The sequence below is a fragment of the Microtus pennsylvanicus genome, chromosome 5 (genome assembly GCF_037038515.1).
Source record: "Microtus pennsylvanicus isolate mMicPen1 chromosome 5, mMicPen1.hap1, whole genome shotgun sequence".
Classification (NCBI taxonomy): Eukaryota; Metazoa; Chordata; class Mammalia; order Rodentia; family Cricetidae; genus Microtus; species Microtus pennsylvanicus.
Genome location: NC_134583.1, coordinates 88053206 through 88073482, shown reverse-complemented (window position 1 = coordinate 88073482; position 20277 = coordinate 88053206). Strand labels below are relative to the sequence as shown.

The 20277-nt window shown below is 47.7% G+C and overlaps 1 protein-coding gene across 2 annotated transcripts; it reads left to right on the top strand.

Annotated features, from left to right (window-relative positions):
* Window positions 1–337: 337 nt before the first annotated feature.
* On the top strand, window positions 338–17774 carry Bbs1 (Bardet-Biedl syndrome 1). 2 transcript variants are annotated; one of them, XM_075973077.1, is made up of 17 exons: window positions 338–406; window positions 700–776; window positions 874–908; window positions 2840–3112; window positions 3841–3887; window positions 3981–4019; window positions 4119–4191; window positions 5539–5670; window positions 7096–7202; window positions 8547–8667; window positions 8799–8957; window positions 11044–11113; window positions 11684–11842; window positions 13732–13865; window positions 15061–15195; window positions 15818–15904; window positions 16154–17774. In XM_075973077.1, exons 1-17 carry the CDS (start codon window positions 360–362, stop codon window positions 16238–16240), a joined length of 1782 nt encoding a protein of 593 aa, XP_075829192.1. In that variant the 5' UTR covers window positions 338–359; the 3' UTR covers window positions 16241–17774. The 2 variants fall into 2 exon arrangements, with proteins under 2 accessions (XP_075829192.1, XP_075829193.1); XM_075973078.1 differs by lacking the exon at window positions 15061–15195 and having other exon boundaries at window positions 16154–16379.
* The last annotated feature ends 2503 nt before the right edge of the window (window positions 17775–20277 follow it).

The following is a 20277-nucleotide window of genomic DNA, read 5'->3' as shown; positions in this document are numbered from 1 at the left end:
CACCCTTTAATCCTGGTGGTTTGCCTCTCAGAGTCTGAACCTCTACAGTATGACAATCAGAACATGACCCTTTTCAATTGGGTTAACTAAAAATTGAGGCAGTTCATTTTGTTGGTCTTAACCCCCAACAAGGGCTCCTCCCCAGGCCTCAAAGCCAAGGACTCTGTTATTGATGCAGAAACCATAAATCAAAATAATACTGCAAGGGAAAATGCCATCAAGGAAACCGGTGTTTATCTTGTTTGGTTCCAGCCGGGACAATTTCATCCCGGAACGTTTGTTTCTGTGCTTTCGGGTGTCCGGGTATTATTGGGCGTTGCGCTACGGCGGAGGTGGTTGCCACGGCGACGCCTGGAAAGATGGCTGCGACGCCTTCGTCGGATTCCGACAGCGGGAGAACTGAGAGGTGAAGTCCCGGGTCCTTCCGCCTTCCTTTTCCTCAGATGAGTAAACGGTGCCTTGGTGCCGGGTTCTGGGCTCTTGCTTTCGGAAAGCGCTGGAAGTGCTGGAAGGGGCCGTTTAGAAGTCAGTTACAGAAAGTCGAAGGCCAAGAGTGTCCGTTACTGGCTGATGCTCCGGGCGCTAACTGATCCCATATTCCCCTTTCTCCGTGCTCTCAGTCTGAGGCATCACCTTACTCAGCTTTCTTCCTTTCCCATGGGACTTACTCTCCAACTGTGCTCTCCTTCCCCATCGCAGCAACGAAGCCAATTCGAAATGGCTGGACGCGCACTACGACCCCATGGCCAACATCCACACCTTCTCCTCCTGCTTGGGTGAGTCTCCAGACCTAGGAATGGCTAGGAGGGTGGGAGGATCAGGTAATGGTGAAGGCTTTGGGATTCTCATGCACAACCCGTTTGTGTTTTCCAGCCCTGGCAGATTTGCACGGCGATGGGGAGTACAAGGTAGGCGATCAGAAAGTTGAGTGGGGAAAACTCAGAAGTGAGATTTGCAGAGGCTCAACATACTCAGGAACCCACTAGTACTGTAAAGACGCATTTAGTTGGACTTCTTTCTTTTAATGATTTATTTATTTTTATTTTATGTGCATTTGTGTTTTTCTTGCATGTATGTGTGAGGGTGTCAGATCCCCTGGAACTGGAGTTACAGACAGTTGTGAGCTGCCATATTGGGTACTGGGAATTGATTCAGGGTGCTCTGAAAGGGCAGTCAGTCCTCTTAACTGCTGAGCCATCTCCCCAACCCCGGAATTTCTTTTTAATTTAGAAAGTGAGCATTAATTTTATAACCTGATCTGTAGAAATAAATCAGAAAGCAAAGTGTTGTAGACTTATGATGCCAAGACATATAATTCTCTGAAAATTAATTTGGGGGCCTGGAGTGGTGGTACATGCCTTTAATCACAGCATTTGGACAATAGAGACAGTTGGATCTCTGTGAATTTGAGACTGGCCTGACAAGTTTGAGGCCAACCAGAACTACCTAGCGAGACCCTGCCTGGATAAGCAAAACAAAGTAAAACAAACAAACAAAAACCCAATCCCCATCCGAAAACAAAAATAGCGAGAAAGGTAATTTTGAGATTTTTATTTATTTATTTAGAGTTGGGAGGATACATGAAGTGTGGTGGTTGGGTTACAACTTCTGAGAGTCAATTCTCTCCCATGTAGGTTCCAGTGATTGAACTTAGGTCATCAGGTATGGTGACAAGTATCTTTGCCACTGCAGGCCCCAATTCTTGTTTGGGGGGGATTTTTGGGTTTTTTTTGTTCTTTAAAAGATTTTTTAAATATTTATTTATTTATTATGTATACAATGTTCTTCTTGCGTATGTCCCTGCAGACAGAAGTTGACACCAGATCTTATTATAGATGGCTGTGAGCCACCATGTGGTTGCTGGGAATTGAACTCAGGACCTCTGGAAAAGCAGTCAATGCTCTTAACCATTGAGCCATCTCTCCAGCCCCTAAAAGATTTATTTATTCTATGTATGAGTGTCCTATCAACTTTATGCCAAACGAGGGCATCAGATGCCACTATAAATGACTGTGAGATACCATCTGGGTGCTGGGAATTGAATCCAGGTTCCCTGGAAGAGCAATTAGTGCTCTTATCCTCTGAGCCATCGCTCCAGCCTCCCAGTTTTTATGTCTAATGATTACTGTTTATTTTAGTTTATTATACAAAATAATGGGCTTAAAAATAAGAAATGATTCACAAAACTGGTTTAGGTTTTTTGTTGTTGTTGTTTTGTTTTGTTTTAAGACAGTCTCAGTGTAGTACTCTTGGCTGTCTTGGAACTCACTATGTAGATCAAGTTTCAGATTGGACTCAAACTCACAGAGATCCATCCATTTGCCTTTGCCTCCCAAGTGCCAGGATTAAAGGCAGGGGCCACCATGCCCATTTTCCGTGTGTCGTCTTTGAGTAGACACTGTGCTAATAATCTTCCCTACGTCATCCAAGTTTTAGTATATGTGCTGCAGAGATGAGCACACAGCCTCTTAGTTTAGATACTGTGAGCTGAGCTGGAGCTGAGTGAAATGGAGGCATTTGTGAGCTGTGTTCAAAGTCATGGGTTCAGTAGTGATAAAGGGTAAGCCGCTCATCTACCACCCCTGAATACTCAACAGGCTCAAATAATTGAAGAGTTCATTTGATCTTCTTCAGGTGTCATGGGGTAGATATTCCAATTTTGCAAGAGAGAAACCTGAGTTCAGAATGGCTAATGAGCTTTCCTAGGGAGATACCTCTTCCAAGCCCACAGCAAAACCTTTGTGAATGTGAGGATGGACTAGGAAACACCAACAAAAAGGCTGAGCCTAAGAAGGTCCTTAAAGAAATGACCGCTATGCTGAATGGTCTGTCCCTGCAGTTGGTGGTGGGAGACCTTGGTCCAGGTGGGCAGCAGCCCCGCTTGAAGGTGTTGAAAGGCCCGACAGTGCTGACCGAAAGCCCACTGACTGCCCTGCCAGCATCTGCTGCCACCTTCCTCATGGAGCAGCATGAGCCCAGGACACCAGCCCTGGCGCTTGCTTCAGGACCGTGTGTCTATGTATATAAGAATCTTAGACCCTACTTCAAGTTCAGCCTGCCCCAGTTACCTCCAAACCCTTTGGAACAAGATCTTTGGAATCAGGCCAAAGAGGTAAGTGGCCCAGGGAACGAGAATGCAAAGATAGCAGCTATTGAATGAGGAGGACCAGACTCTCAGAAGAGTGGGCTCACGGGGGCTGGAGAGATGGCTCAGCGGTTAAGAGCATTGACTGCTCTTCCAAAGGTCCTGAGTTCAATTCCCAGCAACCACATGGTGGCTCACAACCATCTGTAATGAGATCTGGTGCTCTCTTCTGGCCTGCAGGCATACACACAGATAGAATATTGTATACATAACAAATAAATAAATAAATATTAAAAAAAAAAAAAAGAAGAGTGGGCTCACAAGTGACCAATAGCGGGAGGTAGGCCATAGCCCACCTCTGGCAGCAGCAGTGAGATGTGCTCAGCCCCAAGGAATAGTTTCCAGGGAGGCACTGAACCCGAGAACCCCTCTGCACTAGCCACATACCTTTCTACCTGTGGGGGAAGGGAAACCAAAGAAAGGACAGGCTCACTAGAGCGAGTGGGAGGTGGCCCTGGGGAGTAGGGATACCTAGGGGAGGCAACCGTAAAGAGGATGATGGGCATGAACATGATCCTGAAACTGGATTCAAACTCAAAAACTGGATTTGGGGTTCGTAGCAGGGAGTTGGAAAAAACTGGGGAGGAAGACCCGCTCTTGTCCCCAGGTATAGCCGTAGTGAGCTGGCTGAGGACATGGCTTAAGACATGGCTGCTAGAGCTCACAGGCTCTCCCTTCTTTCCATGCTAATACAGGACCGGATCGACCCCTTAACCCTGAAGGAGATGCTGGAGGGCATCCGGTGAGAGCCCACTTCCTCGCTTTCCATGCCTTCATCCCAAAACTCCCCTGTGAACCTTCACTAAAGCTGCCATTTTGGCCACTCTCATTGCAGGGAAAAGGCAGAGGTGCCTTTGTCTGTACAGTCACTCAGGTAGGAGTTGTGTAGAGGTGGGGCAAAGGGGGTGTCTGTGGCCTGGCCCCAGGGGCAGCCAGGGCATGGCATGCAGATGCTAGTTCTACATGTGTGCAGGTTTTTGCAGCTGGAGCTGAGTGAAATGGAGGCATTTGTGAACCAGCACAAGTCCAAGGTTATCAAGCGGCAGGTAATGCCCTTTCTCTTTTTATTGCCCTATAAAAGTGCTTACATTCTTAAAATTGTGTATGCTAGTGTGTGGAGGTGTGTATGTGCGTGGAGGCCAGAGGACCTTAGGTGCTGTCCCCTGGGATACCATCCGTCTCCTTGGATATAAGGTTGCTCTTGGCATAGCGCTCACCAATTAGTCTGCATCAGCCAGCCAAGAAGCCCCAGGGATCCAGCTGTCCCTTCCTCCCCTGCACTGGTATTACAGGAACATGTCACTTTGCCTGGCATCTCTTGCATGGCTTCTGGGAGTCAAACTCAGCTCCTCCTTACCAGGCAAGCATTTTCTGTATCCTCGGAACTATATCCCCAGCTCCAAATACTCTCTTCGAGAGAGAGAGTGCAACATGATCAGTTCTAACACAGCCAGGCCAGTGGCACTCGGCGGTTTTCCCTCCATCCGTACTCCAGGTCGAGGGTCTCAGCAGGTGCCATCTATATCTGTAGTTAACAGGGACGGCTATGAACAGCTGGGACATAATATTAATTATCAAACATTTTCTTAAAGGTGAAGGTAGTTACATTTTTGTTGCAGAATATTTAGAAAACAGAAGTATAAAGATGATTGTGCTACCTAGAGACACCCACTTACCGTTTCCGTACATTTCTTTCACACTGCTTTTCTCGCTGCTTCTCTCGAGCAGCACCTTATTTCGAGCCTTAAGCAGCCATCAAGAACTCTAATTTTAGTAGCTCACTAATCGTTTAATTGGTTATTTGTGATGTCTTTCATTTGTTTGGTTTGGTTGCTGTTTTGTTTTGTTTTGAGACAGGATTTCTCTGTGTAGTCCTGGCTATTCTGGAACTCTCTCTGTAGATCAGGTTGGTCTCAGATTCACAGAGATCGGCTGCCTCTGCCTCCTGAGCACTGGAATTAAAGGCGTGCGCCACCATGGCCACTTTGGATCTTCTTTTAAAACATGTGTCTGTTATTTAGAGTGTTTTCTTTGGTTTTATTTTTGAGATAAGGACTTGCTAGGTAGTTCTAGCTGGCCTGGAACTGTGTAACTGGATTTGTAAGCCAAGCTCACTTGAACATGCAGCAATCCTCTTGCCTCCGCTTCCCCAGTGCTGAAAAATTACAGGTATGAGCCACATACTCTGCTCTCAAATATGTGGCCATGTTGGTTTTGACTATATGAATAGCTGATAAGTAGTTTAGACAATACTCGTTGTTAAGAATTTAGGTTTGTTGCAAAAACACTTTTGACATTAACATTCAGACACGCCTCATGCTTGCTCCTCTTGCCCTCTTCCTTCATGCCTCTGACTCTGGGGTGTCTGGGGACATGGTGGAGTCCTTCTGCAGACAGTCATCACCACCATGACGACCCTGAAGAAGAACCTGGCGGACGAAGATGCAGTGTCCTGTCTGGTGCTGGGCACTGAGAACAAGGAGCTCCTAGTACTTGACCCTGAGGCCTTCACCATTTTGACCAAGGTCAGTATCAGGTCTGTCTCTGGCTATGGGCAAGGTCCAGGCTGCACTCTTGATCTCTCGGTTGTGGTGGTGTCCAGTCCCTGAAGAAGGATGAGAGCATGTAGTTAGGCACAAAGAAAAAGATAGATATCCCAAGAGCTCACCACCACTAGGTCGAGTATGAACGCTTCAGCAAGGATCCTTCTAGATGTCCTCACATGTGGCATCATTATCTAACTTGAGTCAAACATAATTTTATCCAGAGGTATATTTCTGTTCTAGTTTCATTATTGCTGCTGTGATAGACTACCCCGACAAAGAGCATCGCGGGAAGAACGGGTTTGAATTACAGCTCCAGGTTACAGGCTATCCCTTCAGGGAGGCCAAGCAGCTGCTCACCTCACGTCCACAGTCTAGAGCAGAGAGAAAGGAATGCACCTGTGTTGTTTGCTTGCTGTGCTTAATCTTCATCTGGCTTTCTTCACTCAAACAGTTCAGAGCCCAGACACTGAGTTGGTACACATTCAAGGGGTGCCTTGCCACCTCAGTTAACAATGAAGACAACTGCCCACAGACCAACCTGAGCTAGGTACCTCTCAACTGAACCTCCCCGCACAAGTGGGTCCAGGCTTTGCTAAGTTGATGTTAAATGCAAACAGCACAGCAGCCTTAGATAAGCAGGCTCGTGTACAGCATCCAACAGTTCATTCTTTTCACGTTACTGCGTGATGTTAGTGACCTCCTGTGTCTACAAAACCGCATCAACCTTTTTGTTTCATTTTTGCCTTTTTTTTTTTTTTTGCAGTGTAGCTCAGGGTAGCCTTGAAGTTGTGATCCTCCTGCCTCCATCTCCCAAGTGTTGGTATTATGGTATATATCACCACTCCCAGCTTTTTATCAGCCCTTTTTTTAAAAAAAAATATTTATTTATTTATTTATTATGTATACAATATTCTGTCTGTGTGTATGCTGCAGGCCAGAAGAGGGCACCAGATCCCATTACAGATGGTTGTGAGCCACCATGTGGTTGCTGGGAATTGAACTCAGGACCTTTGAAAGAGCAGGCAATGCTCTTAACCTCTGAGCCATCTCTCCAGCCCCACTATCAGCCCTTTTAAAGGCCCCACATAGCCATTCTCTATGTAAATACATATATAGATGTATTTATGTTGCCACTTGATTTTGGTGTCCACTTAAATGTTTTTCACTATTATTAATGCTGCTACAGTGGTCTTCCATGTTCAAACAATGTAGGCCAACTTTATATGTCACTTAAATAGTTCTGATACTTTCCTGGAGGTGGCAGAGTTTAGCCAGATGGTATAGCTGTTCAGGAATGGGAAGTGAATGACCAATGGGAAGTGAATGAAGCGATTAGGATTTTAATCAATAATTAACAGTTTCTTCCAACTATGGTCAGTATGTTTTGAGCCTTTTTCTCTGCAGATGAGCCTACCCAGTGTCCCTGTCTTCCTGGAGGTTTCCGGCCAGTTTGATGTGGAGTTCCGGCTGACTGCTGCCTGCCGAAATGGGAGCGTCTATATCCTGAGAAGGTAGCCACAGAGAGACCTGGTGGTTTCAGAGACTTGCAAGATGAACAGGAGGTTTGGGGGCTGAATTTTGGGATTGAAAAGATATGAGAATCCATAAAGGAGGTTGAATTGGTGAGAGTAGAAGTCAGGGGAGGAGGCTGGCAAAGTGAGAGCCTGGCACGATGGAGATCATCCGTGAACAGTCAGAGGTGGAGGGGACAGATGCAGTCTCTTGTGTTTGTTAGCTTGTTTTATAATGTATGTATGTGATGGACGCATGCATTGGTTTGATATTCCAGACAGCCTTTTAATTCAAGACACTGATTGCGCATCTGTTCAGCATTCAGCACTGTACAGCGTGTGGGGATATGCTGAGTGGATGCTGTAAATGGCTCCTGCCTTCCTGGGGAAGACAAAGATTAAAGATATTGCAAGTTAGATGAGTGCTTTGTAGGAGCAATGGAGGCTGAGTGGGAAGAGAAACATCACCTGTGTGGTGGCTTGAAGGGGTGTGCACCTGTGATCCCAACATTTGGAAGGCTAAGAAGGGAGACTTCCTGGATCCCAGGAATCTGCACCAACCCTGGCCAAAGAAAGAGCCCAGAAGCCAGTGGAGACTCACAGTCATTGGCTGGCCGGAAGAAAAGTGGGCCACGGCCTGTGTTGAAAAGCTTTGCCCAGTAGGGTGATTTCCGGGAAAGGAAATTACAGCTGTAAATACATGTATGGAGTATTTACCTTGCCACTTGGTCTTGGTGTCCACTTAAATGATTTTCATTATTATTAAGCTGCTACAGTGGTCTTCCATGTTCAAAGTAGACCAACTTTGTCTGTCACTGAAATAGTTCTGATACTTTCCTGGCAGCGACAGAGTTTAGCCAGATGGTATAGACTTAAAGCTGTGCAGGAATTTAAGCTGTGACCAATGGGAAGTGAATGAAGAGATTAGGATTTTATAGGATTTTCATCAGGAATTAACAGTTCCTTCTGGAAAAGGAGAACTAAGGTGGAGAGACAGGAAAGCTGAACGGGACATTGACAGTAAGTGTGCCGCCCTTTAGTGATGAGCAGTGAACTTCCCGGGTCCAATAGCACTAGACTACTCTAAGGTAAACGCACCACAACTCTGACGTCCCAGCTGTGACGCTTGTCACCATTGTGAGGGCAGGAAGGGACAGGGTAGGAAAACAGCTGGTGTTATCGAGGGTCACACATCTACAAAGTGGTAGATGGAGAAATAGTCCCATCACCTACTCAGGACCAGGGCTGCTTTCAGGTTAATCTGGGGGTGCTTAGGAGGGATGGGTCAGCCCAAGACTTAGAGGCAAGGCTTCTCTAGGCAGCGATTGTGTGTTTATTCCACAGAGACTCCAAACACCCCAAATACTGCATCGAGTTGAGTGCCCAGCCTGTGGGGCTGGTCCGGGTACACAAGACCCTGGTGGTGGGCAGCACCCAGGAGAGCCTGCATGGCTTCACCCACAAGGTGTGGTCTCTGGCAAATCCCTCCCCCTCAACACCATCTGCCCTGTGAGCCCTACCCTGCTGCTCCAGCTGCCCTTTCTTTCCACTTGAGGCCCTGAGCTCCCTACAGACATACTGGCTGTTTCTTGCTAGGGTAAGAAGCTGTGGACAGTGCAGATGCCTGCAGCTATCCTGACCATGAATCTCCTGGAGCAGCGTTCCCGGGGCCTGCAAGCTGTCATGGCTGCTCTGGCCAATGGGGAAGTCCGCATTTACCGTGACAAGGCCTTGCTTAATGTCATCCATGCCCCTGTAAGCATACCTCCAGCATTGCCGCTGGCTCTTCCCTACCCCAGCCTCCCCCTGCTTTTATAATCTATTTACTCTTTGACAGTTTCATACATGTATGTAATTTATCTCATTCACCCACATTCCCCATTTAACTCCCTAACTCCCTCTGATACCCTTTCCTGCAACAGGTCTCTTCTGCTTTCATGGTTTTTTTGTTTTGTTTTTTGTTTTTTTAATAACCCACTGAATTAATGAGAACTGTTGGCATGTGTGTGGGGTGAGTGTATTTACTGACTTATGGCTGACTTACTGGTGGCTTACACCCCTGAAGAAAAAATGATTCCCCTGCCTCCAGCAGCCATTGACTGCCAGTGGCTCCTTAGCTTGGGTGGGGCCTCATCAGCCCCCTCCCCATCTATCTAGCCCTGCTTCTTCACTGCCTCTTCTGACTCCATAGGGACAAGTCTCAGAAACAATGGTTGAACCTATCATGATGTGGACAGTTGCCACATGAGGTATGACACATTGGTTTTCCAAGTGGATGAATGGCAGAGAACATTCTAGAGAACAGCATGTACTAAGGCTGAGGGGGGCATAAAAGCTCTTTTTTTTTTTTTTTGAGATGGTCTCATTGTGTAGCGCTAGCTGACCTGGACCTCACTTTATGGACCAAGTTGGCCTCTAACTCACAGGGATCTGCCTGCCTTTGCCTCCTGAGTGCTGGCATTAAAAGCCTATGCCACTATGCCCTGCTCTTTATTATTATTATTAAAATATAATTACATAATTGTCCCTTTCCCTCCAACCCATCTTCCTTGCTCCCTCTCAAAATTGTGGCCTCTTTCTTTAGCTGTTAATTGTTTTACACACACACATACACACACTTACAATCTGATCAATCCATTTTAGTATGTGTATGATTTCAGGGCTGACTACTTGGTATTGAATAACCAGTTAGGATTTTTTTTATTAAGTTAATTTTGTGTGTATGGCTGTTTGCCTGCATGCATGTCTGTGCACCACGAGTGCACAGTCCCACAGAGGCCAGAAGAAGACATAGGATCCTCTGGATCTGGAGTTACAGGCTACCATGTGGACACTGCAAATCAAACCTGGGTCCTCTGATAAAGCAGCCAGTGCTTTTAACTGCTGATCCATTTCACCAGTTCTAGGGTTCTTTAGATAGATGATAGATAGATAGATAGATAGATAGATAGATAGATAGATAGATAGATAGATAGATAGAAATTTTTTTAGATATATGTATTTCCCATATGTGCATGTGCCAGGATGAGCATTTTGGAGACCAGAGAACAAGTTTCAGGGATGAGCACTCCTGCCCTTGTGGGCTCTGGGGATTGAACTCAGGTTGCCAGACTTGCACAGTAAGAGTGTTACCCTCTGAACCATCTCACCAGCCCCACATGAACATCCCTTTTGTTTGTTTGTTTGTTTGTTTGTTTTTCAAGACAGGGTTTCTCTGTAGCATTAGAGCCTCTCCTGGAACTAGCTCTTATAGACCAGGCTGGCCTTGAACTCACAGAGATTCCCCTGCCTCTGCCTCCCGAGTGCTGGGATTAAAGGCCACCACTGCCCAGCCCCACATGAACATTCTTAATGCCAAAATCTAAGTGGTTTTATGATCACTATATAAAATCTGAAAGTAGTGTTTGGGCCTGATAGTACCGGGAGGGTAGGAGGTTAGGAGAATAAAGAGGAGAAAACTGGGTACAGTAGATTGGAGTCTAATGTGGAAGACTTTAAATATCCTGCCCAGAAGAGCAAAAGCCATTGTAAATTTGTAATTTTGAAAGGCAGTAGAGGCCACCAAGGACACAGTGGAGACAAGAGACACAGACTAGGTGGCCCAAGAGACTGATTAGAAGGCCACCCCAAAAGAGGGCTAAGGGTGTTTAGTGTGGAACTTCAGCAGGGCCAGTGAGGTTGGAAGGGAGATGAAAAACCCAAGAAATATTTCCAAGGCAACACTGCTATAGCTTTTCTTCATATCTTACCATTTTCACTTCCATCTGGGCTCTCCCCTCCAGCCCATCTTGCTTTGCTTCTCAAGGTATTTTCCCAGGTAAAATCTGGTTTGTCCACATAGGATGCAGTAACCAGCCTTTGCTTTGGCCGATACGGTCGAGAGGACAACACCCTCATCATGACTACTCGAGGTGAGGACTCAGACCTGGGAAGGGTGGGGCGCGCCTGCAGCAAAGAGGATGAGACTGGGGGGAAAGGGGTGAAAAGACGGCCGGTGGAAATCCTGCAGACATGTCCTGTGTAACATGCATCAGCTCATCAGCAGTTGGATTTTTCTGCGTAGACGCTAATCCTGGTCAAGCTGCTGCCTCTGCACTTAGCCAACACCCTCAGCACCCACCATAGTGCCAAAAACATCACAGTGCTTTATAAACAGCTGCTATCTGAATGAGTGGATTAGTGATAGGATCTGAATGAGTGGATTTGTGATAGGAGATGTTGGAAGCCGCGGGTGCTGTCACACACACTAATAGCAGCACTTGGGAAGGTGGAGCAAGTGGTTGAGGTCATGTTTTGACACGGAGTTTGAGGCTTTCCTAAGCCACATGGGTCCCTTCTTCAGGAGAAAAGACAGACTTGAGATACTCCATTCCATCTAGAAAGTGAGTCTCGTCAGGAAGGCATGAGTGTAATTGTTTTGGGAAGAATGAGAATGTGGGGTAGGACAGGAGAATGAATATGTTTCTTTGCCCACTTTTCAGGTGGTGGCCTGATCATTAAGATCCTGAAGCGTACAGCAGTGTTTGTAGAAGGGACAGGTGAGATGGGCCCACCACTAGCACAGACCACAAAACTCAACGTGCCCCGAAAGACCCGGCTGTATGTGGACCAGACTCTGCGAGAGCGGGAAGCTGGCACTGGTAAGACTCAGGGAAGAACACAGAGAATCCCACTGGGTGCCTAGAACATGAGAGAAACCTTAGCCAACGGGAAAGGTCAGAGTATAGCCGTCAAGTAGCAAACTAACCCTCAAGGCAGAGGGTGCTGGTGGTGAGAGTCAGGGGCTCTTAGCATCCAGGGCCAGCAGTTACTGCCAGATGCAGGAATTTTCAAGAGAAAAGGAGAAATTTGCCAGGATTCTTGTTAAGTTTTCCTGCTCACCCGCTCATTCATTACCTGTGATGATACCAGGCATGCTGTGCGTCTTGAACTGGGCCATCCCCTAGCTTGGAAGCTCAGTCCATCCGGCCAACTTGATGTTGTGTGCTAGATGCTTTCTTCCAGGGGCTGCTGGAGCACAAGCAAGGGAGTGAAAAATACTGTTGGGCATGATGGTGGCATAGGGGGCGGGCAGAGAGGGCGGATCTCTATGAGACTGAGGTCAGAAGAGTTACATAGTAAGACCTTGTCTCAAAACCAAACCAAACAAAACCCAGCAAAACATGTAAATGAAACAATGGATAAAGTGTCAAAAAATTCAGTAGGGAGTTAAGTTCTATCAGATGACCAGATTTAAACTCTTGAAGTCTCATAATCTTGGGCTGGAGAGATAGCTCAGCAGTGAAGGCACTAGCTACTCTTCCATAGGACCCAAGTTTGAGACCCAGCACCCATCTGGCATCTCATAATCATCTTAAGTTCTTTTCAGTGGGTCTGATGCCCTCTTCTGGCCTCTACAGGTGCTACACTCATGTGCACATACCCACATGTAGGCACACACAGAGACACATTAAAAATAAATAGATAGATAGATATTGAAAATCCCAAGATGTTTTTTATATGTGCCAATAATGTCTGACTGGCAAATATGACAGAAAAACATCATAGCAAAGAAACCCCTGGGAAGGGGCTGGAGAGATAGCTCAGAGGTTAAGAGCACTGGTTGCTCTTCCAGAGGTCCTGAGTTCAATTCCCAGCAACCATATGGTGGCTCACAACCATCTGTAATTTGATCTGGTTCCCTCTTCTGGCCTGCAGACAGAACACTGTATAAATAATAAATAAATAAATTAAAAACAAAAAAAAAGAAACCCCTGGAAATAAACACAAAGAGAAGATGTACAGAGTCTAATAAAGAAAACTGTAAAACTGTCTTCATGATGGATGTGGTGGCACACCCTTATAATCCCAGCACTTGGAAGGTGGAAGGTGGGTATCAAGTTCGTGGTCAGCCTTGGTTACATAGTGAGACCCTGACTAAAAACCAGCATGTGGCTGTGGCTGTCTGTAGAGGGGGATTTGAAGAAGGGTCATCTGCTCCTGGCAAACTGTTAGGGGTAAGAGATGAACCAAGGGGACTTGGGGATAGTGTCCAGTGGGTAGGCAGGTATAGCAAGTGAGTCAGGGTGAGGCTGGTTTCTGTTATGTTGAACATGGTGTGGATGGCATCTCTGGTAGAGATGACCAAAGCTGAGGCAGCCTGGGCCCCCATGAGCTGCTGGGGACACATCACACAACAGTGTCTGCACATCTGGAGCTTGGCATGTGGATATGGGAGCAAGTCTAAAGCCTTAAGGAGCTGGAAACTGATGTTCTTTGGGGCAGCCAGATTCAGAGCAGGCCCTGTATTATCCAGAGAACAAGATGGTGGATGAGAAGTCCAAGGTCAAGACCAGCCTTGGGGGCTGGACGGAAGGAGCCTGGGGTAGGGAGCGAGATTAGGAGGAAATAGGGTATGGGCCACAGCATCCAGTGTGGCACTCCCAGCTTCTTCAGGCCTTACCCTGCCCGCCTTCTCTGTTCTTCAGGTACTCTGAACAAGAGTGTTGTCCCCTCCACTGCTTCATTCAGCCTTTGTGTTCCCCTGCAGCCATGCACCGAACCTTCCAGACAGACCTCTACCTGCTGCGCCTGCGGGCTGCCAGAGCCTATGTACAGGCCCTGGAGTCCAGCCTGAGCCCCATGTCAACCACATCTCGGGAGCCACTCAAGCTGCACGCTGTGGTAAGCACTCAGGTGTAGGGACATTAGGGACGGGCGGGGTGAGTGGGATCCTCCTGCCGTGCAGGTAAGCGCCCAGAGCCAATGCCAACCCACTACCTAGCCCTGTGCTCCTTTCTCACCTCCCACAGATCTAGAGACTGAGGCCCTGTCCTCCTGAGAGGACTGTTCTTACCTCCTGTACTGCTCCTCAGGAGGGCTATTCAGTCTTCTATACTGTCCTCTCTGTGGTTGGCTACCGAGGGGTACATACTCCCCTGTTCCATGCTGTACCTCAAACAAACTCCTGAGCTGGAGTGGGATATGAGCACAGAGTAGTTAAAATGGGAGGGAAGACTTCTGTTGGCATGGACAGCCTAAGGGAATAGGACTGCCTGGTGCAGGAAGGGGCACCATGACCTGACCCTAGGTGACAAGGGCATGTACACACAGACACACACATACAGACACATATACATACACATGCAGACATAGACACACACAGACAGACACACACATACAGACATAGACACAGAGACACACACACAGAGATACACAAATACAGACATACACACACGACACAATACAGACATACACATGCATACACAAGCAATCTCAAGGCCCATAGGGCCCCAGTCACTTCTCAGGGAGCCTGAGTTGTCAGAGCCTCCCAAATTCTACTTGCTCCTTTTATTTTCTTCTTCTTCCCTGTTTCTCTAAGACAGGGTTTCTCTGTGTAGCTCTGGCTGTCCTGGAACTCACTCTGTAGACCAGGCTGGCCTTAAATTCAGAGATCTGCCTGCGTCTGCTTCCCAAGTGCTGAGATAAAGGCCTGCACCGCCATGCCAGTTTCAGTTGTTTCCTTTCTGAAGAGAGGGGCTAGATACAGAAGAAGAAAGGGTTACAGAGCCCCTGAGAATGGGGCATTGAGCCTCCAGGATGAGCCTAGAAGGCCGTCAGGCCCTGAGGTCACTGATGGCACAGCTGCAGTGCCCAGCCAACTTTACTTCAACTCTCTAGACTCCATCAAGAGCTTCCCTGATCTGTGCCTTTGCTATCCTGTACACCTCTGGGCTTCTGTGCTCTTTAAGAAGCAGGTGGACAGAATTAAAAAAAATGCTGGCTTGACAGTATTGATGGGGAAGCAGCAGGCAAGGAGTGGTATTCAGTGTGCACGGCCAATAGGTCCTAAGGGCCTCTCCATCTACTCTTTCCACAGGTTCAAGGCCTGGGCCCCACCTTTAAGCTCACACTTCACCTACAGAATACCTCAACAGCTCGGCCAGTACTGGGGCTGCAGGTCTGCTTCTTGTACAACGAGACACTCTATTCCCTGCCCCGGGCCTTCTTCAAGGTACTGGATCTCCACGTTGACATGGGCTCCAACAGTCAGGACTGGGGCTGACAAGGTGCCCCTAGCCGTTAGGTTGAGATAAGGGAGTGGCCAGCAGACCGACCCAAGCCAGAGACCAGACTCAGCTCCTGCCTCTACTGCCTCTTTCCCAGTTAAAGAGACTCCAGGTAGCCACACAGGGGGGATGGAAAAGAGCAGAGTGAGTGCCGCCTCTGCCCTCCCCCATGCTGTTGAGGGCAGGGAGCTCCAGAACTCATGCTGCTTCCAGCTGTTCCTGCTGGAGAACAGGAGCTGCTCTGCCCTTTCTACAGAAGCAAAGGTTCGGGTTTCCCCCAGACCCTGAGGTGTCCTCAAGTTGGGAAAAGCAATAACCAAGACTCTTGAATAGGGAGGAATTAACTCTGGCCTTGGTAGCTGTCGAGAGATCTGGGATTCACCACAGACACATGGACCTGCCATGCACTTCTCCTCCCTTCCCCTTGTTCCCTGGCTCTGGCCAGGCATGCCTGCCCAGGCTAAAGCCCAGTGGAGAGGCACAAATGCTGTGAAGGCTGCCAAACACTGGGTATACACTGGGTATGTGGGCTTTGAGGACGAGTTTATTTTTGTTTCCCAAACATAGGTTCCTATGCTGGTGCCAGGACTCAGTTACCCACTGGAGACCTTTGTGGAGAGTCTCAGTAGCAAGGGCATCTCAGACATGATCAAGGTAGGTTGCTCTTTGGTGTTTCAGAGGCAAGTGGGATCCTGGGGAAGACAGTAGGATGAGGGTGGGCAGGGCTCTGGGGCTCTGGGCTGCATGGGATAGATATGTCAGCACAGCAGAGGCTCCCAGCCTTCCCATCCTATGACAGACAGGCTGGTAGCCTATCTTTTGAGCCAGCACAGACAGAAGATTTGGTGTTAGCAAAGAAGAGAGGTCAAGGTGTGTGCCCCCTCCACCATGTCTTCTCTGTAGGTGCTGGTGCTCCGGGAAGGCCAGAGTGCACCCCTGCTGAGTGCCCACATCAACATGCCTGTGAGTGAGGGGCTAGCAGCTGCTTGAGCCCTGGGCCAACACTCAAGCCTTCACAGAAAGGAGCCAGCCAGATCCAGTGACTTCCAGTGTCCCCCAGGCCACACCCCACACAGCGGGGTACTGAGGCTTCAGCTTCCTGTTCCTCTCTGAAACAGTCTCTGCTCCCCACTTTTGGCCTGAGCCACAAGACAGGGGGTGCTCAGAATCAGCTCCTCCTCCCTCAGAACCCTCCTGAGCACTGTCCCACAATTCCTGCTGCCTACCACCCTCCCCAGTTCTTTAAAGAAATCTCCCCAGGTCCCAGGAAGAGAACTGAGGTGATCAAAGTGAGCAGAGGCCCAATCCTTCCTTCCACTCATCTGTTTCAGATCAAGAACACAATTGCTCAGGGCGTTGATTGGCCTGGGAATTCGGCTGAGGCTGAGTCCCTGCTGCCCTTTAAGGTTTCTGCCAGCTTAGCTTGCAGGCACTTGTACTAAGCATTCCTCGTGAATGAGGGGCTCTACTTTTCTACCTTGCTGCTCAGGAGCACAGGGCTCTGTCCACAATCTGAGACTAGCCACAAAGATTTCTAGAGGAGGGGTGCAAGAGGTAGAGGGGATCCATGTGAGGAGCTGGAGGTCCCAGCCGCAGCCAGAGCTCCCACACAGCAGCTGCTCCTGACCTGAATACTCGAGTAGAGTCCAGAGACATCGTTCCTGAAATGGAATACCAAGCTAGATAGCAGAGCTAGGGCTAGTGGCTTGAGGCGGACTATTTCAGGGACCCGGGAAGTGACCCAAGAAGCAGATGCCAACCAGTACCTGTGAGGATCCACTTAGCCCAAGGTCCAGAGGGTGGAATGTTTTCTGTGCTGTGGCAAAAATATGCATGAGGTTCCTGGAAAAGGTGCACATTAGGGGTCTAGAATGAAGCAGAAGACTAAACAAAGGTGTATTTAGATTCCAGCGGCCCCTGGCCCTCCTCAAAGACCATTCTGAACAATTTGAGAATCGGGCCCTGCTCCATGGAGACCAACATTTTCTCTTGTCTGACCAGGTTGAGCCTGGTGTGTGGCACACAGCTCAGGCCTGCCTCCTCCGGCTTCTTCCTCTCTCCAGTAAAAGAAGAGTTTAACTGGATTAATTCCGAACAGCTCTAACATCATCAGAGCTTGGCAGCTCCTAGGGAGGAAGGCAAAAAACGTTCCAAAAAGGCTATACTGAACTGCATGACTTTTGCTCACAGGACCAATGGCTCCAATCTGGCCAGTACTGCCCAGTGACAGCATCTGAGTCCACTTGGGGCCCAGGATGACACTGCCCACCTTGACCCTTCCAGAGTACTTGGAAGTTAGGCTAAGAGACAATGGGCCTAGACCATCCTCCTTCCCATATTGCCCATCTGTAGGGGAGACCCAGCCAATCACCTTGCTTGCAGGGGGCGGGGTCCCCCGAGGATATTTTTTACTTATAAAGATTGCGGGCATGCTCCCCGCCTCCCTTTCTGTTTTCCTGTTCTCCGCTGGAACTTTTGGTTCTGTAAGTCTATTTCCCAATTAAAGCTGTATATATTATTACAATTTTTGTCTGAGTTCATTTAAGCTGCTACACCCATCCCCTACAGACAGACTGCCTGAGCACACCGCAAAGGGTTTCTTCCTGCATCAACCAGCGGAGGCACAGCTGGAATGAGCAGAAGGTCAAACTGGAGATGGAGAGATGAGAGGAGGAGGGAGTGTTGCTGTCACTCAGAAATCCCAGTCCAGGGCTGGAGAGATGGCTTAGTGGTTAAGAGCACTGGCTGCTCTTCCAGAGGTCCTGAGTTCAATTCCCAGCAACCATATGGTGGCTCACAACCTTCTGTAATGAGATCTGGTGCCCTCTTCTGGTCTGTAGGCATACATGCAGACAGAATAGTGTATATATAATAAATAAATCTTTTTTTTTTTAAAAAAAAGAAATCCCAGCCCAACCTACAGAACTTACCAGGGATGGAAGGTCTGCTCAAGAAGGTGGCGGGCCCCTTGTCACAGGTATTGAGTGGGGCTGTGCTGTCACAGGGCCAGGCTGTGTATTGGGTCAGGTGACATTCCAGTCCCTTTCACCCCAGTCAAGCTGTGAAGTCAGAACCAAAATATTTGATGTGGACTCTCCATAGCTATTCATGATGATAGAAAGACCCTACCTTGTAGCACTGTGTCATACTGTGCATTGGCAAGAAATGTGTGGACAGAAAGGAACATGAGCATAAACGGTACGGAATGCCCACTCCACAGGATGAGAGCACTAGGGAATTGGGAACATTAAGAATGAGAAGAGTCTGTATCTTTTTTCATAATACCCAATTTGAAGCACACACCCATGCAATGATATGGAATAGATTTTAAAATAAAATAAATGCCCTTTCCCCGTTCCTTCCACAGGACCATCCTGTGCAACAGCCATTTTTGTCAAGTTGTTTTGTCTCTGTGTAACAGCCCTGACTGTCCTGGAACTAGTCTGTAGACCAGGCTGGCCTAGAACTCACAGATCCATCCAAGTGCTGGGATTAAAGGCGTCACCATCATTGCCTGGCTTCATTGTTTTTTATTTAGAAAAAGTTTTTTTCATTTTACATACCAACCCCAGTTCCCTCTCCCTCCCCTTCTCCTGCCCCCAACCCCCCCTTCCCATTCCCCATTTTATTAACTGTTTTAAAAATACATATATACTTTTATTTAAAAATATTTTAATTATGTGTGTGGGTTTATGTCTGTGAGTACAGGTGCCCGAGGATGCCAGAAGATGTTTTGGATCGCCAGGAACTGGAGTTCCAGGTGGTTGTGAGCTACCAGTGTGGGTGCTGGCAGCTGAACCTGGGTCCTTAACCACTGAGCAATTTCTCTAGCCCCGACATTATCTTTTGGTTTTTGTAATAGATGAGGCTTTAGTGCTCGAGACCCTGCTCTCCATGTTTTAGGTCATCTTTACTTCCTGTTGACATTGCTGTGTATACTGATACATGAAAGTCTTAGTAAAGCTGAGAATTAACTAAATAACCACTTTTGAACTTTTACATGCTTTCATAGAATTGGTATCTACTTTGTTTTTATTGCTTAGTTTTTTAATATACCATTGAAAATTTCCCATCCAACCTCAGTTCTTTCCTTAGGACACTTCCTTCAGACCTTGCTTCTGTGTAGACTCCTATAAGAGCGTTCCCTTTTCCCTTATCCAGGGCTAGATCCCATATTCCTGGGCTCCATGTCTTCTTTGTTATTCTGCCCTCATTTGGTAAAACGGCCATGGGTAAATTCTTTTTAAAATCCATTCCAGTCTTTATAGCATGCGCATCTGGACGTCGCTGCATTGAGCTCACGTGTAATAGTTCGGATGGTAAACAAAAGCTGGAAATAACTTTCCTATAGACAAAGCTCCTGTGTCCTTTGGCTTCTGTGCTGTTTTTACTGGGTCTTGATGGTTGCTTTGTGAGGTGGTGATGGATGGGCATTTCTTCCAGGGCTGTGCTGTGCTCTCTGGGGCTCCAGGTAAGCGGTTCCTGGGAGGACTGAACTGATCTTAGTTTTCTTCTCTTCTAACCCGTTTCTTTGTTCTCTATTCCTCTGTTCAGTCCTTGTAGTGTCCTTTCAGAGATGCATTTAATTTTTGCATGTGTGTAGCCTAATAGCATCTAATTTAAAACATAGCGAACTTATTTAATTAAACAATCGATTCCCTTAAAGTTAGAAGTGGGCTGTGGGGGGCTCAGTGATTAAGACCACTTGTAAAGGATCTGGACTTTGTTCCTGGCACCCATGTGGTGTGACTCACAGCTGTAACTCCAGTTTCAGGGGATCTGACCACCACTTTTGGCACTAGGCACCCACATGGTGCACATACATACATGTAGGTACTCATAAAAGTTTAAAATAGCAGGGCGGTGGTGGCGCATGCCTTTAATCCCAGGACTTGGGTTTTAAGTGCTGCCACTTGGGAGGCAGGGACAGGTGGATCCCTTTGAGTTTGAGGCCAGCCTGGTCTACAGACCGAGTTCCAGGACAGGCTCCAAAGTTACACAGAGAAACCCTGTCTCGGGGGTGGGGG